Source organism: Polypterus senegalus, chromosome 7 (genome assembly GCF_016835505.1).
Source record: "Polypterus senegalus isolate Bchr_013 chromosome 7, ASM1683550v1, whole genome shotgun sequence".
Classification (NCBI taxonomy): Eukaryota; Metazoa; Chordata; class Cladistia; order Polypteriformes; family Polypteridae; genus Polypterus; species Polypterus senegalus.
Genome location: NC_053160.1, coordinates 11,375,071 through 11,398,707, shown reverse-complemented (window position 1 = coordinate 11,398,707; position 23,637 = coordinate 11,375,071). Strand labels below are relative to the sequence as shown.

At 38.9% G+C, this 23,637-nt stretch overlaps 1 protein-coding gene across 1 annotated transcript in view; it reads right to left on the bottom strand.

The window, feature by feature from the left end:
- dnah6 (dynein, axonemal, heavy chain 6) overlaps positions 1-23,637 on the bottom strand; it is a 433,707-nt gene that overhangs the window by 397,506 nt on the left and 12,564 nt on the right. The window contains exon 2 of the mRNA XM_039758084.1: positions 20,436-20,699. Within this exon, the coding sequence (XP_039614018.1) occupies positions 20,436-20,693 (258 nt within the window). The 5' untranslated portion in view covers positions 20,694-20,699. The remainder of the gene's footprint in view (positions 1-20,435; positions 20,700-23,637) is intronic.

The following is a 23,637-nucleotide window of genomic DNA, read 5'->3' as shown; positions in this document are numbered from 1 at the left end:
AACTGGTGTGACTTTGCAGCTATTGAAGACACTTTTACGGAGCAAGGATCGTTCCAGTTTTTCAAGGGGACTTTGTTTGTTGAAAAGCAAACCATCAAGGATTGTGAAAACAGAATGCTTTTAATTTGAGCAACGTATACCAGTTGCCTAATTTGTCTGATATTTTTATAGTTAAGCAGCTGTCATTTTTTATACATGTTTTCACTTGGTTCACACCCCTGTTTACTAGCATGGTACAAAATAAATAGCTGGAGGAGGAAACCAAAGTATTTTTAAGCCGGCCAATATTTACTGCAGAGTTTAACAGAATTAAATGGCCAATCAGAATGAAGCACACAGTTGGGTCACAGGGCTTTATGTGTTTGACTGAATGACCACATGCCAATAAACACTCATCCATGCTCTGATTATGTAACACAGTTAACCAACATAATTCAGTTCAAGTCTATTCCAGCAACATCAGCCGCTGATAAATACGAATGTTATAAATTTATACAAAAACCAGAATGATGGAAGACTAATTGGTGCTGTGGGCTCACAGATCTCACATCTGGCTGTTATCTTTTATTGAGTTAGAACATTCTCCCTGTATTTGTGTTTTTATTCAGGTGCTCCCAAAACCCAAAAGTCATCATACCAGTCTTAGCATCGCTATACTGATTACCCGTGTGATCAAGAATTGTATTTTAAAAACTACTAATGGTTTATAAAGCCCCAAAGTATCTCGCTCCTTCCTATAATTTGGAATGCCTGTCCCTATAAACTCCAAGTCGTAACCTTAGATTGTCTTATGATGATCTGCTTATAATTCTAAGAACCAAGCTTTAAAGAATTGATGAGGCGGCCTTTTGCTGTTATGCGCCAAAAATCTGGAATACGTGACCAACTGAGACATACCAGGCTAACAATGCTATATAGGCATAGATTTATCATACATTTATCATATAGGCATACTGTAGATTTATCATATTTATCATCATCTTTACTAATTTCTACTTTTCTCTGTTTTCTTGTTCGGTTCTTCTGTGGTGGTGCTTTGCTCCACCACCACCTGATCAAAGTCCTGTGCAACCACCTGTTATGCTAGAATGAAGATGGGCGCCACCAGCGGTCCACAAAACCCACTACATCAGATCCTCTCGGATGAAGCCTGGATACAGGCAGGAATGACTTACGTTCATTTGTGTTAGGTCGAATGCCCAGTCAGGGTTGGGTGGTCTTTTGGCCTTGGAACCCCTGCAGATTTTTTTTTTTTTTTAAACTTTACTTACTTACTTTACATTACTTTTCTTAACTGGATTTTTTATTTCTGTCCTCCTGGCCAATCTGACATTAACACAAGACTCATCTTTAGGGACTTCGATTATGATATTGTATAGAACAGGGGTGCCCACACTTTTTCGGCTTGCGAGCTACTTTTAAAATGACCAGGTTGAAATGATCTACCGATATATATACACTGAGTATACTTTATACATAAGATACAGTGGTGTGAAAAACTATTTGCCCCCTTCCTGATTTCTTATTCTTTTGCATGTTTGTCAGACAAAATGTTTCTGATCATCAAACACATTTAACCATTAGTCAAATATAACACAAGTAAACACAAAATGCAGTTTTTAAATGATGGTTTTTATTATTTAGGGAGAAAAAAAAATCCAAACCTACAAAGCCCTGTGTGAAAAAGTAATTGCCCCCTGAACCCAATAACTGGTTGGGCCACCCTTAGCAGCAATAACTGCAATCAAGCGTTTGCGATAACTTGCAATGAGTCTTTTACAGCGCTCTGGAGGAATTTTGGCCCACTCATCTTTGTAGAATTGTTGTAATTCAGCTTTATTTGAGGGTTTTCTAGCATGAACCGCCTTTTTAAGGTCATGCCATAGCATCTCAATTGGATTCAGGTCAGGACTTTGACTAGGCCACTCCAAAGTCTTCATTTTGTTTTTCTTCAGCCATTCAGAGGTGGATTTGCTGCTGTGTTTTGGGTCATTGTCCTGTTGCAGCACCCAAGATCGCTTCAGCTTGAGTTGACAAACAGATGGCCGGACATTCTCCTTCAAGATTTTTGGTAGACAGTAGAATTCATGGTTCCATCTATCACAGCAAGCCTTCCAGGTCCTGAAGTAGCAAAACAACCCCAGACCATCACACTACCACCACCATATTTTACTGTTGGTATGATGTTCTTTTTCTGAAATGCTGTGTTCCTTTTACGCCAGATGTAACGGGACATTTGCCTTCCAAAAAGTTCAACTTTTGTCTCATCAGTCCACAAGGTATTTTCCCAAAATTCTTGGCAATCATTGAGATGTTTCTTAGCAAAATTGAGACGAGCCCTAATGTTCTTTTTGCTTAACAGTGGTTTGCATCTTGGAAATCTGCCATGCAGGCCGTTTTGCCCAGTCTCTTTCTTATGGTGGAGTCATGAACACTGACCTTAATTGAGGCAAGTGAGGCCTGCAGTTCTTTAGACGTTGTCCTGGGGTCTTTGTGACCTCTCGGATGAGTCGTCTCTGTGCTCTTGGGGTAATTTTGGTCGGCCGGCCACTCCTGGGAAGGTTCACCACTGTTCCATGTTTTTGGCATTTGTGGATAATGGCTCTCACTGTGGTTCGCTGGAGTCCCAAAGCTTTAGAAATGGCTTTATAACCTTTACCAGACTGATAGATCTCAATTACTTCTGTTCTCATTTGTTCCTGAATTTCTTTGGATCTTGGCATGATGTCTAGCTTTTGAGGTGCTTTTGGTCTACTTCTCTGTGTCAGGCAGCTCCTATTTAAGTGATTTCTTGATTGAAACAGGTGTGGCAGTAATCAGGCCTGGGGTGGCTACGGAAATTGAACTCAGGGTGATACACCACAGTTAGGTGATTTTTGAACAAGGGGGCAATTACTTTTTCACACAGGGCCATGTAGGTTTGGATTTTTTTTTCTCCCTAAATAATAAAAACCATCATTTAAAAACTGCATTTTGTGTTTACTTGTGTTATATTTGACTAATGGTTAAATGTGTTTGATGATCAGAAACATTTTGCGTGACAAACATGCAAAAGAATAAGAAATCAGGAAGGGGGCAAATAGTTTTTCACACCACTGTATATGTTGTCATACCATACATAACTGAATAACCCTTATGGCACAATAACAATTCAATACACTTATGGTCACTTTGGTCACTACAGTATTTGGATTTAATAATCTTCATGCGGAAAAAGGCTGACTCGTATAAATAAGTAGAGCCGAATAATGCAGTCAAGGAGGCAGCACATTTCCTCATGTTTGGGTACTTTTCCTCTGTGAGTAAGTTCCAAAACTGACCATGAGCCCCAGACTTCAGCTGAATGTCATCCTATAGTGTCAAAATCTCATTCTCCACTGTAGAGAAGTTTTAGGTGAAACAGTGTTGCAATTTCTGATGCGGGTGAATCACCCTCAACACCTTCCCTAAATGGATAGCACTTAAATGTAGCGAATGGCTCAAGTAAAGCTGAGACTTGAAACCGTTTGTCAAAGTCTGACAGGCAATTTTCAATCTGCTCTGTGTAGCGAATGCCGTCAGGTTGCGCACACGCCTTCCATTGCGTCTCCAGCTTTGACTCGAGGTTTTTGATGTTCCCCAAATCAAGGCGCTGCAGCTTTGAGGACAGATCTTGCATTTTCCGTTTGAAAGCATTAACTGAGCTAATCCTATTGACCATATTGGTTTTCTCTTTTGCTTGCAGCTGTAAATGAAGCTCATTCAACATGTTGGTCAGATCGTTATTAAGTTGCTTGTATTCTGCATGTTTAATGACGAGGAGAAACTCCTTTTTCTGCGACCAGGGGTCTTGAAATTTCTCCCTAGCCATCTGCCTCAACAACTTCTTATGCTTAATGATCGAGTGACTCTCTCTGAACGATGCTTCAGTGTGTCTGCCTTTGCTTTTGAATTCAGCCGAGTGAAAAATGGCGGCTGTCCGATTAACTGCGATTTTAGTTCCCTCTCCTTTCTCTTTCTCAGATCGCTTTTTTGGAAAGGAAGTCAGTTTTGTAGTTTTTGTGAACAGTTCGAAAGTGCCGTTCCACATTTTCCTTCTTTGGAATAGCAATGATAGATTGACAGATCAGACAAGCGCGCTTTGATTGTGACATTGTGAGAAAAAAAAATCCTCTTCCAATTACCAATCCAGGCTGTACCCTCATCTCCCCCGTCTCCCAACAATTTTTTTTTAAATCCCTCCTTTAGTCGATATAAATTGGAAGGCTAACTAGATCACTTAGATAGTCGGAGTTTTGCAGTAGCTTGCGTGTTTGATCGTCCGTGCGGGGTGACCAGTGTGTTAGAAGAGAAGAGATCTCAGACTGGCCGCCCTTTATGTCAATCAAGTGGCAAATGCCATACGGAGGATATACGATAGACTAACGAGTAAAATGTGAATGCAACGCGATCTACCTGCAATACCTTACCGATCTACCGGTCAATCGCGATCGTCGTATTGGGCGCCCCTGGTATAGAAGGACGCTAATCATTATTATATCTATGTTTTATCAGATTTTATGGTTTATTATTGTTTTTTACTTTGTTACTTCTTCATTATTATTCTTACCTAATCTTATTTGTTTTTCTTTCCTTGTAACTTTCTCTTTGACATCTTGTAAAGCACTTTGAACCGCATTGTTGGTATGAAAATGTGCTATAGAAAGAAATGTTGTTCTGTGTTAGAATAACCGGTAATTTCAAACTGGATTCGTCTGGGTGTGTGTGTCAGTGGGCCCTACAATGGGCTCCCAGTTGGTTCCTGCCTTGTACCCAATGCCCCGAGGGGAAGTTTGAAATCCCACTACCTGAAAATGGATTACGCAGGTTTGATAATGTTATGACTTATACAATTTAAACATTTTTATTTTGCCGTGAATCTGGTGCTTGTCTTTAGTTCACTTGCTAAATTTGCATCTCGTTCAATGCATTTTTCTCCTGGATGATTGAATCTGTGTTATGGAGTTAATTAATTTACCTTCATTGAGTTGACGCATTATGCCTGACATTTTTAATGGCCAACTACGGGGCTTTGCCCCCTGCTCACTTCGCTTGCCAACCAGAACTCCAGATGAGGCCTCACCAGTGTGTTATAAAGCTTGAGCAGAACCTCCTGTGACTTGTACTCTACACATCAAGGCGCTATATAACCTGACATTCTGTTAGCCTTCTTAATGGCTTCTGAACACTGTCGTGAAGTCGATAGTTTAGAGTCCACTACGACTCCTAAGTCCTTCCTAACTCATTTTAAAGTCCCAGTTTTGATCCACTGCACTAATTCACTTCATCGTTTTAAACACTTCAGTCAGATCTCCTCCTCATCTTCTTTCTTCTTAAACTGTAAAGGCTCAGCTCTTTTAATCTTTCCTCATAACTCAACCCCTGTAGCCCCTGAATCAGCCTAGTCGCTGTTCTCTGGACCTTCTCTAGCACTGTTATGTCCTTTTTGTAGTCTGGAGACCCAAACTGCACCCAGTACTCCAGATGAGGCCTCACCAGTGTGTTATAAATGTATTTAATATGCTAATGTATTTTACATGTTGATTGAAGGAAGGCAACACACACATCATTTAACCACAGAACTCACCAGTGTGTTATAAAGGTTGAGCAGAACCTCCTGTGACTTGTACTCCACACATCAAGGCGCTATATAACCTGACATTCTGTTAGCCTTCTTAATGGCTTCTGAACACCAGGGGTGCGGAAATCCAACGCCCGACTCGTCCGACACGGGTAAATTGACCGTCAGACAAGCGTGTTTTTCTGGTTTCAGTTGTCCGCGGACAAATTCCATTTTCTGGAGAAAAAAGAATTATGTGTGCTGTGCAGGGTACATTTTTACCACTACTTTCAAATTTTAAACATTTGGGTAGCCTACGAACTTCGTGCGGAAACAGTCTACTTAGACGTGTTCTTCATGTCTCATATTGGTCTTCAATATCGTTTACAAATTGAATGCTGATTTTTCAAAGGGGAAGCACTCTTATGGTCTTACATACGTATTTCACCCTACTATTTACACGCTTGGAGATGCGGTCATTTTTTTTTCGTGCCAACCTTACGATGTAATCTGATGATTTTTCATTATAATCGATAACTTTTATATATTATTAATAAAATGCATTGTTTTTACATAAAAATGCGGTCATTTTACTTACAATGCAAATGTTTTCACCACATAACAAAGCTTGTTAGGCAGTTAATCTTTCCTGAAATTTGCAGTTTCGTGTAGGTTGTGATATATGGAGGAGTTAAGAAATCTTGCGTGACAACATCAATTTTGATAATCTGTCTATAGATCGTTTTTGATTAGAAAATTTTTCATATAAAACAAGTTGGTTTCACGCCCTCAGTTTATTAAAAATATAAAGAAGAAAACATTCTAACGGTTTCCAAACGCTATGAAATATCTATAAAAATCTTCACTTAGACGCGATTATTTTTTCCCGACAACATCGCTAATATTTACTTCTTTGGTAAATCAGACCAGGAACCATGCAGTTCAGCTCAAGCAGAAATGAACAGCATTCAGTCCATGATGTCTGAGATGGCAAAGATTCTTAGGGGAGAAGATGTTGCGAGACAAAAGTTGAAGAACATGGCAGAAAATGAATCAGGACAGTGTTCTGTTATGTAACTGTAATTAGAGAACTAGTGTAGCTATAATGAAGGCATTGTTTATTAGCAAGTTAAAATGATAAGGGAATCTTTTATATAATGTTCTAGAGCAAGGTGGCAAAATACTACTCCCTGAAAGAACTTTTTTTCAGTTTTAAAATGGAAGGCAGTTTTGGTATCAATAAAAGAGATCAGAAAAAAGAAACTATTTTTCACTTTTGTTATTTGTTTATGGGCAAGTGAATCTAACTGGCGGACAAGTGGATTTTCTAAGTTTACATGTCCGTGGACAAGTAGAAAAAAATGTGATTTCCACACCCCTGAACACGGTCTGGTGGTTGAGAGCTTAGAGTCCACTGTGACTCCTAAATCCTTCTCGCAAGGTGTTTTTTGATATTCAGACCTCCCATTGTGTATTCAAACCTGACATTTTTACTTCTTACACTAGGGGGGTTTACCCCCCTGCTCGCTTCACTCACCAACCCCGTGCCTGTGCTACACGCTAGCCTCTTTGCGGTTCTGCCGCTCGCGTATGGGAATACGGAAGTACAATTTAAACAGATTTCTATTTTCATGGGAATTGTTACATATGCATAATAGAACTATTTTACATTACAGCAAGTAATTAACCATAGTAAAAAATAGTAAAACGTAATAATTCAAGTAAATTATCTTTCGTGTTGTGTTAGAGGTATTCATTGCGTTACACGATTTTGTTCTGTTTGGCTTTGAAATTAACACGCAAATACTTTTTAACTTTTACTGTAAAACTATAGTAAAAACAATTTTTTGAATTAAATTTTCTGTGTTTGCACTTTCATCTTGACAACGCAACATATAACTGCCCGTGAGTGAATTTTGTTTCTTTCTCTCTATTAAATAAAATTACTTTTTTGAATATTTGTCTCTGTAATTTGTTAATTGTCTTTGCTAAAGCTGTTCTAACGGGAAACTGTAAACATTTTAATACGAATGGCATATCAAGATCTCCTTTGGTGTCGATTGCTATCCCCTGGGGCGGCACGGTGGCGCAGTGGTGGCGCTGCTGCCTCGCAATTAGGAGACCCGGGTTCGCTTCCCAGGTCCTCCCTGCGTGGAGTTTGCATGTTCTCCCCGTGTCTGCGTGGGTTTCCTCCCAAAATCCAAAGACATGCAGGTTAGGTGGATTGGCGATTCTAAATTGGCCCTAGTGTGTGCTTGGGGTTTGTGTGTGTCCTGTGGTGGGTTGGCACCCTGGATTGGTCCATGCCTTGTGCCCTGTGTTGGCTGGGATTGGCTCCAGCAGACCCCCGTGACCATGTATTCGGATTCAGCGGGTTAGAAAATGGATGGATGGATGTTATCCCCTGAAGATCTACTACATTACCTTTCTTGCATACATCCTACGGTAATTTCATGCGGTGGTGGACCAAACGGTGTTAACGGCTGTAGATATTCTTCATGATTTTGTAAGTTGATGTTTTCATCTTCTGCACCATCACCACAAACTGTTTCAGCAGAGTCTATTGATACGCATTTAACCAATTTTCCGTGTAACCGATCGACAATTTTCACATTAATTTGTTTGATTCAATCATATCTCGGTGCTAGGATTGCCTGTGTACTCATTTTTTCAGATTATGATAACCCTTCAGGAAGAAATTCTTCAATAAGATTTGGACATAATACGTCTTCTTTTATTGGGAAAATGAGGAAAATGTTCAAATTTATGAGCTGAGAGCACAGGAACTGTGTCTGTCAAAAGCATTCACATGAATGAGAGGTGAGAGGACCGTGGGTGTGGTTGAATACGGTCCAGAGGAGGGTGTGACTTGAAACAATCTCATAGCTAAAGTCTCGCGGGACTTGAAAAACGATCTTGATAAAAGTCTCATCTCGTCGCAGGATTTTTTTTTATATAATAGAGAGATGTAATCCTTTACAGACACTGACATTCAATTTCATCTGCTACAAATCTGCCCAAGCCTGCCTGCTGTCCAAGTCCCTCTGTACTGTCAGCAATAGTGAAAAACAAACACAATGTTGCGACATTATTAAACGCCATACAGGAACTGTGTCTGGCAAACGCATTCGCACCAATGAGAGGTGAGAGAGCCGTGGGCGTGGTTGGAAATGGCTGAAAGGAGGGCGGGACTTGAAAACATCTCATGGCCAAAGTCTCGTCTTGCGGGATTTGAAAAAAATCTCTCTTCCAATAAGTCTTGTCTCGTCTCAGGATTTTTTTTATATAATAGAGAGACTTATTATCAGTGATTGTTATGTTGGAAAGTCACCTTTGTCTTGATAGGCATGCCTACATTGTGAGTTTTGGTGGTCACGACACAAAACCAGATTGTCAGGGGCGCTGAGAGGAAGCCGGGTCGGTATAAAATCAGTGCCATTGTCAGATATCCAAGCTTTGAAAAGAAAAGATGAAATATCATGAATTACAGACATTCTGAATTGGATCCTTACACGCCTCTGCTTACTAATCCTTACGTTATATTTTGGTGCTTGAAACCTCTCATTCTGCCCTCTATTATTGTTCATCCACATCTTGGAATTCCAGCCCATTTCCTGACCTTTTCCAACTGTTTCTTGTCTGCCACTGTAGAAAATAGACTTTCTATTTTATCATCAAACGATTTAGATTTTACAGTAAAAATTCACTGCTGTTTTGGTATATTTGCTATATTTATGGACACAACTACAATGGTAAATGTATTAGGAACATGGATTCACAGACATAATTAGCAAAAATTTAATTTTGACTCTACTGGAATCTCCACTTGACTCTGCCCTTTGCCTCTCCCTTTTTTACCTACTGACTGTGGTTGGCCACACCCACCACATGTTGTCTAACTTTCTTGGCTCCACCCCTTCTTGTTAAAGAGCTTAATTATCAGGCGACGGCAGCAACAATATTTATTTATTTATGTAGCACTAGGGGGCTTCGCCCCTGCTCTCTTCATTCGCAAACCCCTTTTCCCCCATGCCAGCGATACGAGCCATTGTGAAGAGGGGGCTGAACGCACCCTAAGGAGATGCGGTTGCTCCTCCGACACCCTCCTTAAACTGTGATTCAATGGGAAACAAATACAGTTGTTTTTTTACCTCCTCTTTGCTCAATCAGCTGCTGGATTGCTGCTGCCGTGCCGCATGATCTGCATTTCGTTTCATCCTCAAACACTATTCTATCTCTTTTCTCTGTTCCGTTATTTCACCGAGTAATATTTTCCATTTGTTTGGGCTAATGTGATCTTTACTCTCATTTTTTGAGACTTTTGAATTTTCCTACTTCCATTATCTCTAACCTGTTCTGCATGTGTATCACAGGACTTGCTTCCAAAGGTTGTAAGTATGACGTGACTTGTCCATCACACAGGACGTGAAAGTGTCTCTCTGTCTCTCTACAAAAGATCACGTCTTGTTGCAAGTTTTTTTTTTTATAACAGAGAGATATTTTCACACAAATGGCGAGGCTCAAAGTGCTTCATAGGGTAAAGAAAGAAATTTTTATATGAAACAAAAATAGGATTAGGCAATACTAAGTAAGAAAGAATAAAATACGGAATGACGGCTGGGAGGACAGAAAGAAAAAAAAAACTCCAAAAAAAAATACTGCTTATGGTTTACAAAGCCTTCAATAATCTAACTCCATCTTATATATCGGAATGTCTGACACCTTATATTTCAAATCGTAACCTTAGTTCCTCAAATGAGTGTCTGCTTAGAATTCCAAGAGAAACACTTAAAAGAAGTGGTGAGGCGGGCGGCTTTCTGCTGTTATGCACCTAAAATCTGGAATAGCCTGCCAATAGGAATTTACCAGGCTGATATGGTGGAGCACTTTAAAACACTGCTGAAAACTCATTACTTTAACATGGCTTTCTGATAACTTCACTTAAATTTAATCCTGATACCCTGTATATTCAATTCATTATAATAACTATTCATGATGGCTCTAAAATCTGTACTGACCCCTACTCTCTCTTCTGTTTCTTTTCCCAGTTTTCTGTGGTGGCGATCTGCGCCGCCACCACCTGATTAAAGCACCGTGATGTCCCTACATTGATGGATTAAAAGCCAGAAGTCTACATGACCATCATCATCAAGTCCTTCCAAGAGAACCCTAACTACAAAGAGGACTGTTTCATGTATGTTAGGTAGAATGCCCAGAGGGGACTGGGAGGTCCTGTGGCCTGGTACCCCTGCAGATTTTATTTTTTCTCTCCAACCATCTGGAGTTTTTTTTTTTTTGTTGTTTTTTCTATCCTCCCTGGCCATCAGACCTTACCCTTATTCTATGTTAATTAGTGTTGTCTTATTCTAATTCTTACTTTGTCTTTTATTTCTCTTTTCTTCATCATGTAAAGCACTTTGAGCTACATTATTTGTATGAAAATGTGCTATAGAAATAAATGTTGTTGATGTTGCTGTTGTCCAGAAGGGCCAGAGGAAAAAAAAATCTGCAGGGGTTCCAAGGCTACAACAACAACAACAACAACATTTATTTCTATAGCATATTTTCATGCAAACAGTAGCTCAAAGTGCTTTACATAATAAAGAATAGAAAAAAGGCACAATTATAAAACAAAATAAATCAACATTAATTAACATCGAATAAGAGTAAGGTTCAATGGCCAGGGGACAGAAAAACAAAAAACTCCAGACGGCTGGAGAAAAAATAAAATCTGTAGGGATTCCAGACCATGAGACCGCTACGAGACCACTCGGCCCCCACTGGGCATTCTACCTAACATAAATAACCTCAATCAGTCCTCATGGTTTTCAGATTTCCCGTGGAAGAACTAGATGATGATAGTCATGTGGACCTCCAGCCTTTCATCCATCAATGTAGGAGCTGCATGGTGCCCTGATCAGATGGTGGGGGCGCAGATCGCAACAACACAGAAAACCATTAAAAGAACAGCAGAGAATATAGGGGTTAGTATGGATTAGATTATGGAGCCATGATAACAATGATAATTCAATGCACATACAGCTTAACAGGGTTACAATAAAATGAAGCTATGAGAAAGCCATTCTAAAATAATGGGAATTTAGCAGTTTTTTAAAGTGCTTCACCATATTAGCCTGGTGAATTTCTATCAGTCGGCTATTCCAGATCTGAGGGGCAGAACAGCAGAAGGCCGTCCCACCACTTCTTGGAAGTTTAGCACTTGGAATCATAAGCAGACTCTCATTTGAAGATCTAGGGTTACGATTTGGAGAGTAAGGTGACAGGCCTTCCACAATATAGAATGAAGTGAGATGATTTAAGGCTTTGCAAACCATTAGCAGTATTTTAAAGTCAATTCTGTATGGCACGGGTAACCAATGTAGGCAGTCACATGACAGGTGTTTTGAACTTGGAATTCAAAGCAAATAAAAAATTCCAGAATTGCCCACTAGAGGGGGATATTACCATCAAAACCCCAGTCCAGCTAGTAACAGAGGAATTACAGAATATTCACAAAATTAAAAGATTTATTCCGTACAAAAACACTCTGTAAGAAAAGAGCACAAACGGTAATAAGCAGTTACCTGAAAAGGCAAGACAATCCAAGATACACAAGTTCAACTTCCAAATCGAAGTCAAAACAAAGCAAAAGTTCAAAAAAAAGGGAAATCACAAAAGTACCAGAACTCACCTCTTCCAAAGTCACAATATAGTAATCCAAGGCAAGATAAAAAAAAAAAGAATAGAGAAACCGTGGCTGAGGTATAAAAACAAAAAGATTGTGTATATTAAGGCAATGGAGACCCAGGCTTTCTGTTAGGATAGGTTAGGTTAGGTAGACTTTATTATCTCAGAGGGAAATTTGTTTGCAACAGGAAATTTCAAAAACAGAAGACATGAATTACAGTCATTGTCCTGTTCTTACCTTTAGTGAATCCTTTGGGGATCATCCCAAGAAAAACAAACAAAACATAAAGAGGAAACGATGTTAACACGTAATAATAAAATCTATAAACAGACGTGGACAAATTTGCTGCTCCCCTTACAGCAATACAAAGTATCATTGTGTGCCCCCTGAATAAGTGATGAAATGAATAGCAGTTGTCCCCTGTGTCCCTGCGTGTCTTTGATACGTCATCAGGTAAAGCAAAGCAGGTGTGACAAGAGATCAAGTGTTGCTTATTCTACAAAGACCTTCTAAAATGGCCTGCACACATGTGTTGGTCCACACATCTCCAATCAAGCAATCAACCATTCAGCCCATTTTAACAGAACAGTCGTCACTCTGCTGTTTGGTGTCATCGTGTGTCCCACACTGAACATGGAGCAGAGAAAGCAAAGGAGAAAGTCGTCTGAGGAGATCAGAAAGAAAATGATAGACACGCATGTGAAAGGTAAAGGGTGGAAGACCACCATCTCCAAGGAACTTGATGTCAACAGTTGCAAATATTATGAAGAGTTTCAAGGCCTTAGGGATTGTAGACCAGGGGTTCTGAGCGTTGGTCCTGAAAACCCCCTGTGGCTATACGTTTTTGTTCCAACCAGTTTCTATTAGACTGCTGGGCTAATTAAGTGTTTTGGGAACAATATAGAAATTAGAAAACTAAGTTTGGCAAAAAAAATAAATAAATTAAAATGTACTAAGCACCAGGCAGGTGCTGCTTGCTAGCCACTTTGCGGATCTGCTGCTCGCGTATGGGGAAGCAGATGTACAATTTAAACAGATTGTTATTTTCATAGGAATTGTTATATATGCATTATAGAACTAACTATTTCAGATTACAGCGAGTAATTAACCGTAGAAAAAAATAGTAAAACATAATAAATTGAAAGAAAATTATGTTTCATGTTGCATCAGGGGTATTCGTTACGTTATATATAACCGACTTTATCGAATGTTTGTCCCTGTGATTTGTTAATTGTCTTTGCAAAAGCTCTTCTAACGGGAGACATTTTAAAACGAATGGCATATCAAGATCTCCTTTGGTGTCTAAAGTTATCCCCTGAAGACGTCCTACATTACCTTTCTTGTCACCTGTTAAAATTTTACATGTCAGAATTGTTCGTTCAATGTTGAATACAACTAATCTCGTCCTATTGCACAGCCCATCACTCAGACATAAATTACTCAATAACATTACGATACATCCTTCTTTCAACAGTAATTTGGCAAGTGGAAGACCGGATGGCCTTTTTATAACTTCATTTTAATCGTAATTTAACTTAATCCTGATACTCTGTATGCTCAATTCATCATAACAACTATTCATGGTGGCTCTAAAATCGGTACTGACCCCTACTCTCTTTTCTGTTTCTTTTTCCGGTTTCTTTGTGGTGGTGGCCTGCGCCACCTCCAGCTACTCAAAGCTTCATGATGCTCCAACAATGATGGACGGATTAAAAGGAAGAAGTCTACGTGACCATCATCATCATCAAGCCCTTCCGTGAGAATCCTAAATCCAAAGAGGACTGTTTCATTTATGTTAGGTAGAATGCCCAGAGGGGACTGGGCGGTCTCATGGTCTGGAATCCCTACAGATTTTATTTTTCTCCAGCCGTCTGGAGTTTTTTTGTTTTTTCTGTCCCCCCTGGCCATTGAACCTTACTCTTATTCGATGTTAATTAATGTTGATTTATTTTGTTTTATAATTATGTCTTTCATTTTTCTATTCTTTAATATGTAAAGCACTTTGAGCTACTGTTTGTTATGAAAATGTGCTATAGAAATAAATGTTGTTGTTGTTGTTGTTGTTAACGGTTGTAGATATATTCTACGGGATATTTAAGTTGATGTTCTTCCACACTATCTCGGTGCTAGGATTGCCCGTGTAATAATAATAATAATAAATAATAATCTTGACCCCTCTGCCTTTGAAAATTTTAGGCCCATCTCTAACCTGCCTTTCTTAAGTAAAGTTCTGGAGAAGGCAGCCATTATGCAGTTAAATGACCACCTCAATAAACCTGCTATTCTTGATAAGTTTCAGTCAGGTTTTAGAACAAACCACAGCACAGAAACTGCACTCGTTAAAGTAGTAAATGACTTGCGGGTAAATGCAGACAGAGGCCATTTATCTGTTCTCATCCTCTTAGATCTGAGTGCTGCATTTGACACCATTGATCACAATATTCTTAGAAATCACCTTAGTCAATGGGTGGGCCTCTCTGGCAGGGTCTTAAATTGGTTTGAATCCTACCTGGCAGGGAGAAAATTCTTTGTGAGTTGTGGTAATCAAATCTCAAAGACACATGATATCCGATATGGTGTTCCACAAGGCTCTATCCTGGGTCCGCTGCTCTTCTCAATCTACATGCTTCCGTTAGGTCAGATTATCTCAGGGCACATTGTGAGCTACCACAGCTATGCTGATGACACACAGCTGTACTTATCTATAGCACCTGATGACTCCGACTCTTTCGATTCACTAACAAAATGTCTTACTGGTATTTCTGAATGGATGAATTGTAATTTTCTCAAACTAAATAAAGAGAAAACTGAAATTTTAGTAATTGGCAATAATGGATACAATGAGGTTATCAGAAATAAACTTGATGCATTAGGATTAAAAGTTAAATTGGAAGTAAAAAACTTAGGGGTAACTGTTGACTGTAATCTGAATTTTAAATTGCATATTCATCAGACCACTAGGACAGCATTTTTTCACTTAAGAAACATAAGTAAAGTTAGACCTCTTATATTACTGAAAGATGCTGTGAAATGAGTTAAAGCTTTTGTTTTCAGTCGACTAGATTACTGTAACGCACTCCTCTCAGGACTACCCAAAAAAGACATAAATCACTGCAACGAGTGCAGAATGCAGCTGCTAGAATCCTAACTACGAAAAGAAAATCTGAGCACATCTCTCCAGTTTTGATGTCACTACACTGGTTGCCTGTGTCATTCAGGATTGACTTTAAAATACTGCTTATGGTTTATAAAGCCTTAAATAATCTCGCTCCATCTTATATTTCGGAATGCCTGACACGTTATATTCCAAATCGTAACCTTAGATCCTCAAATGAGTGTCTCCTTAGAATTCCAAGAACAAAACTTAAAAGAAGTGGTGAGGCGGCCTTCTGCTGTTATGCACCTAAAATCTGGAATAGCCTGCCAATAGGAATTCGCCAGGCTGATACAGTAGAGCACTTTAAAAAACTGCTGAAAACACATTACTTTAACATGGCCTTCTCATAACTTCACTTTATCTTAATCCTGATACTCTGTATGTTCAATTCTTCATAATAACTATTCATGGTGGCTCTAAAATCCATACTGACCCCAACTCTCTCTTCTGTTTCTTTTTCCAGTTTCTTTGTAGTGGCGGCCTGCTCCACCACCACCTACTCAAAGCATCATGAGGCACCAACATTGATGGACTGAAAGCCAGAAGTCTACGTGACCATCATCATCAGGTCCTTCCATGAAAACCCTAAATACAAAGAGGACTGTTTGACTTATGTTAGGTAGATTGCCCAGAGGGGACTGGGTGGTCTCTTGGTCTGGAATCCCTACAGATTTTATTTTTTTTCTCCAGCCTTTGGAGTTTTTTTGTTTTTTCTGTCCACCCTGGCCATCGGACCTTACTTATTCTATGTTAATTAATGTTGACTTATGTTTATTTTTTATTGTGTCTTCTATTTTTCTATTCTTCATTTTGTAAAGCACTTTGAGCTACATTTTTTGTATGAAAATGTGCTATATATATAAATGTTGATTGATTGATTGAGTGTACTCATTTCTTCTGTTGATAAAGACGAAACTCTTCAATAAGATTTTTACATAATAAGTCTTTAATTTGGAACTTAAAGTGAGGAAAACGTGAAAATTTACAAGAGCCAAGAGCGCAGGAACTGTGTCTGACAAAAGCCTTCACACAAATGCATGAATGAGAGGTGAGAGGACCATTGGCATGGGCCGTTACCTGGAAACTACAGTAATTCAGCGATGTTAATGGTTGTAGATATTCTTCGTGATATTGTAAGCTGATGTTTCCATCTTCCACACTGTTACCAACAACTGTTTCAGCATAGTCTATTGATACGCATTTAACCAATCTGCTGTGTAACAGATCTACAATTTTTACGTTAATTTGTTTGACTCCATCATTTCTCAGTGCTAGGATTGCCCGTGTACTCATTTCTTCTGTTGATATCCCTTCGGGATGAAATTCTTCAGTAAGATTTGGACATAATACGTCTTCTTTGATTGGGAACTTAAAGTGAGGAAAATGTAAAAATTTAAAAGAGCTGAGAGTGCAGGAACTGTGTCTGACAAAAGCCTTCACACCAGTGAGAGGTGAGACGGCCGTGTGTGTGGGCAATTAAGAGAAGGGCGGGACCCTCGTCTCAAGATTTTCTTTTATAAAAAAGAGATATTTTAATCTTGATGTTCATTCTATTTTTCCAGGTGTTCTAATTTTTTAATGAATCCATTATTTACTAACTGCGGTGGGCTGGCGCCCTGCCCGGGGTTTGTTTCCAGCCTTGCGCCCTGTGTTGGCTGGGATTGGCTCCAGCAGACTCCCGTGACCCTGTAGTTAGGATATGGCGGGTTGGATAATGGATGGATGGATTATTTACTAATGAGTGGGTCTGACGCTAAAGTAGTTGCAGCCCTTCAAGGTTCGGTGTTGTTTGCCTGCTCTGCTCGTTTTAATTGTCATTATTAAGATACAATGAAGGGAGCAAACTGCACAGACAAAGGGCAAAATATAATGAAAGCAACAATAGTAAGTTAAGCATTTAAATCTATAGCAAAAATGGAAGTATTTCTAAATGTCTTATAATAAATGTATTCATGCCTCTGTCCTTTCTTAATGTAGAATAATACAAAATTCCAGCTAATTAATTGAGATCAGTTGTTATTGATTATGAATCTGGTTGAAGCAAAAACCTGAAGCCACAGTGGGCCCCTAGGACTGACTTTGAGGAACATTGTCCCCAGAATGGGCAGAAGGGTAGTGAGACGGGCAGACACAAAGCCAAGGACAACTTCAAAAGATATTCAAGCTGAACTCCAAGGTCGAGGCCCATCACTGTCTGATTGCACCATCCATCGCTTTTTGAGTGACAGTCGGCTCAATGGAACTGCACATAAAAAAGGCAGACTGGAATTTTCTAAAATGCATACTGGCAAGCCACAGTGACCTTTGGGAGAACGTCCTTTGGACAGATGAGACCAAACTGGAGCTTTTTGTCAAGTCACATCAGCTCCATGTCCATAGAAGAACAAATGAAGCTTTCAAAGGACAGAACACCACAGCTATTGTAAAACATGGAGGGGGCTCGTTTATGTTTGGGGGCTGCTTTGCTGCATCTGGCATGGAGTACCTTGAATGTGTGCAGAGAACAAGGAAACCTTAAGACTACCAGGACATTCTGGAGTGAAACGTCCTGCCCAGTGTCAGGGCACTCTGTGTCAGTTGCAGGTCATGGGTCCTCCAACAGGATAAGGAGCCAAAACACAAAGCTAAAAGCACCAAGAATGGCAAATAACAAAACATCAGACTATTGTGAAGTGACCTTCTGTGAGTTCTGATTTGAATCAAACATCAATGGAAAGAAGTGAAACCGGCAGACTGGAGAAGACCCCCTTAAAAAGCTGACATGGCCGGAGGAGTTGGCTCAGGACGAGTGGGCAGAACCACCTGTGGACAGGTGCAGAGAGTCTCATGGAAAAAAGTCTATCAAGAAATTTCTAGTTTGAAGTGATTGCCTCTAAAGGTTGTGCCACAGAATATGAGGTGAAGGGTCCCATCATTGTTGTCCAAGTCATTTTCATTTGTTATAATTTGAAATATTCTGTTGAGTCCAAACTCCAAAGCAAACTCTGATTTATGTTAAATATGAAATAAACAATGATGGGTGCCAATGACTTGTGTCAGTTTCAAGTCATTTCAGAGACAATTGTGGGTTTCTCTTTTTTCATGGTGGGCTACCAATACATTTGTCCACATCACAACATCTGTGGAAGCGGAAGGTTCTTGGCATAGCTGTTCCTGGTCATGCAGGTATTTTGTGATATGAGGTATCTGACAATATGAATGAGCAGTCACTAAGGGTTAAGAGTGTAAATACAATTGTGCCAATGCATAATGGGGAAGCAAAAGCGTTAACAAAAACATTAATTAAATCACTTTGGCAACAGGGCTGGGATAAAACATGAAAGGAAGATATTTATATGAAATTCAGAATATCATGGGAAAAAGTAAGTAGGAGGTACTAATAGGAGGGAGGAGGATATCATCACACAATAACGTCTTGGACACACAGGCTTGGCTCATTCACTGTTTAGAATATATAAACATGGGACAGGGACAAGTGGAAAATGCATTTATTGTGAAATACTTAAGCATATATATTGTATGGCTTGAATGTGCTGCATATGAGGTGCACATAAACTGCACTTGATGAGACTTAAGGACTGTGTGAGCACCACAAAGAGCAGGCCTGTGTCCTTCACTCTTCACTCTGAACACCTCAAGACTGTAAATATAACAGCAGGCCAGGTCACTAGCAAAAATTCTCAGATGATTCTGCACTTATGGGGTGTTTTGATAAGAGGGGGTGAGACAGAGGAGAGGAGTCAGGGGGAGAACTTTGAGAATTGTCTGCAACTCAATATCAGAAAAATCAAGGAACTGCATATTGACTTTCTATCTATCTATCTATCTATCTATTATATAGTGCCTTTTATATTTATCTATTTATTATATAGTGCCTCACTGGGACTGGGACTACTAAGTCAGAAGCTTTCTTCTCTTTGTTTTTATTTTTTTTTTCCTTTTTAGTCATTCTGATCCATGTTCATACCAAAGAGTGCATATCTATCTATCTATCTATCTATCTATCTATCTATCTATCTATCTATCTATCTATTATTTGGTGCCTTTCATTATATTGCCTTTCATATCTATCTATTTATTATATAGTGCCTCTCATAACTATCTATCTATCTATCTATCTACTGGTATCTATAATAATAATAATAATTCTTTGCATTTATATAGCGCTTTTCTCACTACTCAAAGCGCTCAGCAATTGCAGGTTAAGGGCCTTGCTCAAGGACCCAACAGAGCAGAGTCCCTTTTGGCATTTACGGGATTCGAGCCGGCAACCTTCTGATTGCCAATGCAGATCCCTAGCCTCAGAGCCAATACTCTATCTATCTATCTATTTATTATATAGTGCCTTACTGGGACTGGGACTACCAAGTCAGAATCGTTCTTCTCATTATTTTTAATTTTTTTTCCTTTTTAGTCATTCTGATCCATGTTCAGACCAAAGAGTGCATATCTATCTATCTATCTATCTATCTATTATATAGTGCCTTTCATATCTATCTATCTATCTATCTATTATATAGTGCCTTTCATATCTGTCTATCTATCTATCTATCTATCTATCTATTATTTAGTGCCTTTCATATCTATTTATCTATCTATCTATCTATCTATCTATCTATCTATCTATCTATCTATCATAAATTGCCTTTCATATCTATCTATCTATTATATAGTGCCTTTCATATCTTATCTATCTATCTCCAAGCTCCAGATGGTGACAGTAATGCACCTTTACATTGGTCTGCCAAATTTCAGAAGAAGAAGAGATACAGCATCATCATGGCCAAATTGGAAAGGATTTTATATTGAGCAGAAACGAGACTGGCTGTGAAATTATTTGGGTTGAGTCATTAAGAATAAAATATCCCAGTGTAGGTTTTATTGGAAAAGTGTGAAAAGGGTAGCAATATCATGGCTTCAATTAGGAAGGGCATAAAGACAATACAAAATTAACAATACAAATTTATGAAAGAGCACACACTGTGACTGACATTATTCAAGTACAGACATACCAGAGGATCCAGTTTCACTGGCTGCTGTCTAATCCTCCTTCTTTCTTGAGACTTTGTATTGTGCGTAAAGTTCAAGGCTTGTGAAATCTGAGGAGCCGGGTTTGGAGCACCTGATAGGAGTCTGGTTTTGAGTAATTCGGTTTCCATTCTGTGCACAGGAAACAGAAGGTCTCCGCTATTAGGCCGAGAAAAGCCATCGCCAGTTTGTGTGCTGTGCTGTGGGACTTGGGCAGAAAAACTCGATAAACTTCTTGCCATTTTATACTGTGAAAAAAAAACATAGCAGATGAAGGTTAAATTCACTTTGAAAATGATTATTAATCTAATAACTGTAGTGAGCATTGCAAATAAATATTCAGTTTTCCTCAGTAATGCAATGAATAATTCTTAATGTACATCTCAATTATGTGAGATCTTAGCATAACTGGAATGAATATCTTTGAGGACACCAATAAAGTAAATTTTCATCCTTAATGGAACATCAATCAGTCCAATCCATAAGATCCCAAGTTGTTCCAAAACATTTATGTAAGTTGGTTGGGAAAATCATTGTCAAATAAATGTCTTTACTCCGTCAGTCCTGTTTTAGGTCTAGACAGTGCTCTTTTTGTATTTAGGACCTTTTTATGTGTGTGTGCCTATAATGCACAAAGCACCTATTGCGATAGCCACGTCTGTCTGTCTGTCTCTCCGTCTGTCTGTCCACATGAAACAAATCAACCAACCATGGATGGATTTGGTTGAAATGTGGCACACTTATTCTGCAAGGAAATTTGCTGAGGCATTTTGAACACATGGTGCTGTACAAAGTTTTAAAATTTCAAAATCTCCCATTGAAAAGCATTGGCGAATTTGCAGATTTGGCAGTCTTAACTTAAAGAAACTTTCTGTGCATCTTCAACTACGAATGAGTTTATTGTTTTAATTTTACCTCAAATGCGGTTATACCAACTTGTATATTTAGTATTTTTTTCATCTTTTTCACCTCTGATAGTCACTACTGATAGCAAACAGATCCCGAGTACAAGTTAACGAAGCACCAGCAGGCCGCGTGCGTGGTTAGGAAGTCAACATCACTGGCTGACTGAGCGTTCGTGGGGACTGCAAAGGTAACCTTTGTATGAGCAAATTATTTCTGTTTCATGAAGTCTTCCCAGCGGCTTGAGTGCAAGCAAAAGAGAATAAGTTCATCAGTACCGCAATCCTCCATAGTGTTAGACCCGAGCGTCACTCAGGCTGTGAAAACAGTGCTAAAAGCATTAGCCACATCTCTCGTGAACATTACCATCGAGAATTACTCGGGCTGTAAAAGTGCTAACAGCGTTTGTGCCGAGCGTTACCCAGTCATCGGTGTAGGTGTGTCTTACGTAAACTTTAGGCCCATGCATTAAAATGGCAATGGTAAGAACATAATGGCATCTGGTAAAAAGACGTTTTTCAGCAGCCCAGATGTTGCTCCCTCTTGATGGAGATACCCGCAGTGATAGTGAGGACGAAGTGAATCTGTTATCAGGCAGCGATATTGAAACAGAGAGTGAAACCAAAAGTGATTCTGATGGATTCGAAAGTGACGCTCACATTTGGATTTCTTTTGACCCTGCTTCAAATAAACCAGCACCACCTCGCTTGGATTATGTGGGTGAGCCAGGAACAAAAGTGAACGTTGACAGCCAAGATCCGCTGATTTACCTGAAGTTATTTGTTGATGATGATGTGGTGAAAGAATTGCTGTTGAGACGAATCGTTACGCTGAAGAGTGTTGGCTAAATGACCGTACACTAGAGCAGTTCAGTGTTCAAACATTATTATTATTATTATTGTTATTATACATTTTACACTTCTGACTGTACATTTAGTGTTTTGAACATTTTTAACAGTATATATGGTATCATTATTATTATTATTATTATTCATTTCATAGTATTATTAGTATCATTATTGTACTTTTTACACTTCTGACTTTTAATTTCATATTATTATTATTATTTTTTTATTATTGGTATCTTTATTATACTTTTTACACTTTTGACTCTATATTTTTAGTGTTTTGCACATTTTTGACAGTATATACAGTATGGTATTAACATTATTATTATTATTATTATTATTATTATTATAAATTACCATCCATCCATCCATTTTCTAACCCGCTGAATCCGAATACAGGGTCACGGGGTCTGCTGGAGCCAATCCCAGCCAACACAGGGCACAAGGCAGGAACCAATCCTGGGCAGGGTGCCAACCCACCGCAGGACACACACCCACACACCAAGCACACACTAGGGCCAATTTAGAATCGCCAATCCACCTAACCTGCATGTCTTTGGATTGTGGGAGGAAACCGGCGCCGGAGGAAACCCACGAGACACGGGAGAACATGCAAACTCCACGCAGGGAGGACCGGAAGCGAACCGGTCTCCTAACTGCGAGGCAGCAGCACTACCACTGCGCCACCATGCCGCCCTTATTATAAATTACAATTATTATTATTATTCATTTTATATTATTATTATTTTTATTATTGGTATCTTTATTATACTTTTTACACTTTTGACTCTGTACTTTTAGTGTTTTGCACATTTTTTGACAGTATATACGGTATTAGCATTATTATTATTATGATTACAATTATTATTATTATTATTCATTTCATATTATTATTATTATTATTATTATTATTGGCATCGTTATTATACTTTTCACACTTCTGACTTGTACTTTTAGTGTTTTGCATGTTTTTGACAGTATATACAATATTATTATTATTTTAAATTATTATTATCATTATTACAATTATTATTTTATTATTCATTTCAAATTTATTATTATTATTATTGCTATCATTATTATACTTTTTACACTTCTGACTTGTACATTTAGTGCTTTGCTTATTTTATAGTAGAAAGATGAGATTTAATAAAAATGTAAATTTTCAAGTCATAAAAATGCAACACTTATTACATGTTTTTTTATGAGAAAAAATGCAATTTGTGTGCATGGTGGCTGGGCTCCCCCTTACAGACAGGGTGAGAAGAGCAGACATCCAGGAGAGGTTGAGAGCAGAGCCATTGACTCTCTGAATCGAGAGGAGCCACTTGAGGTGGTCTGGGCATCTGATACGATTGCCTCCTTGACGCCTCCCTATGGAGGTCTTACAGGGACGACCATCTGGAAGGAGACCACAGGGAATACCCAGGGATCA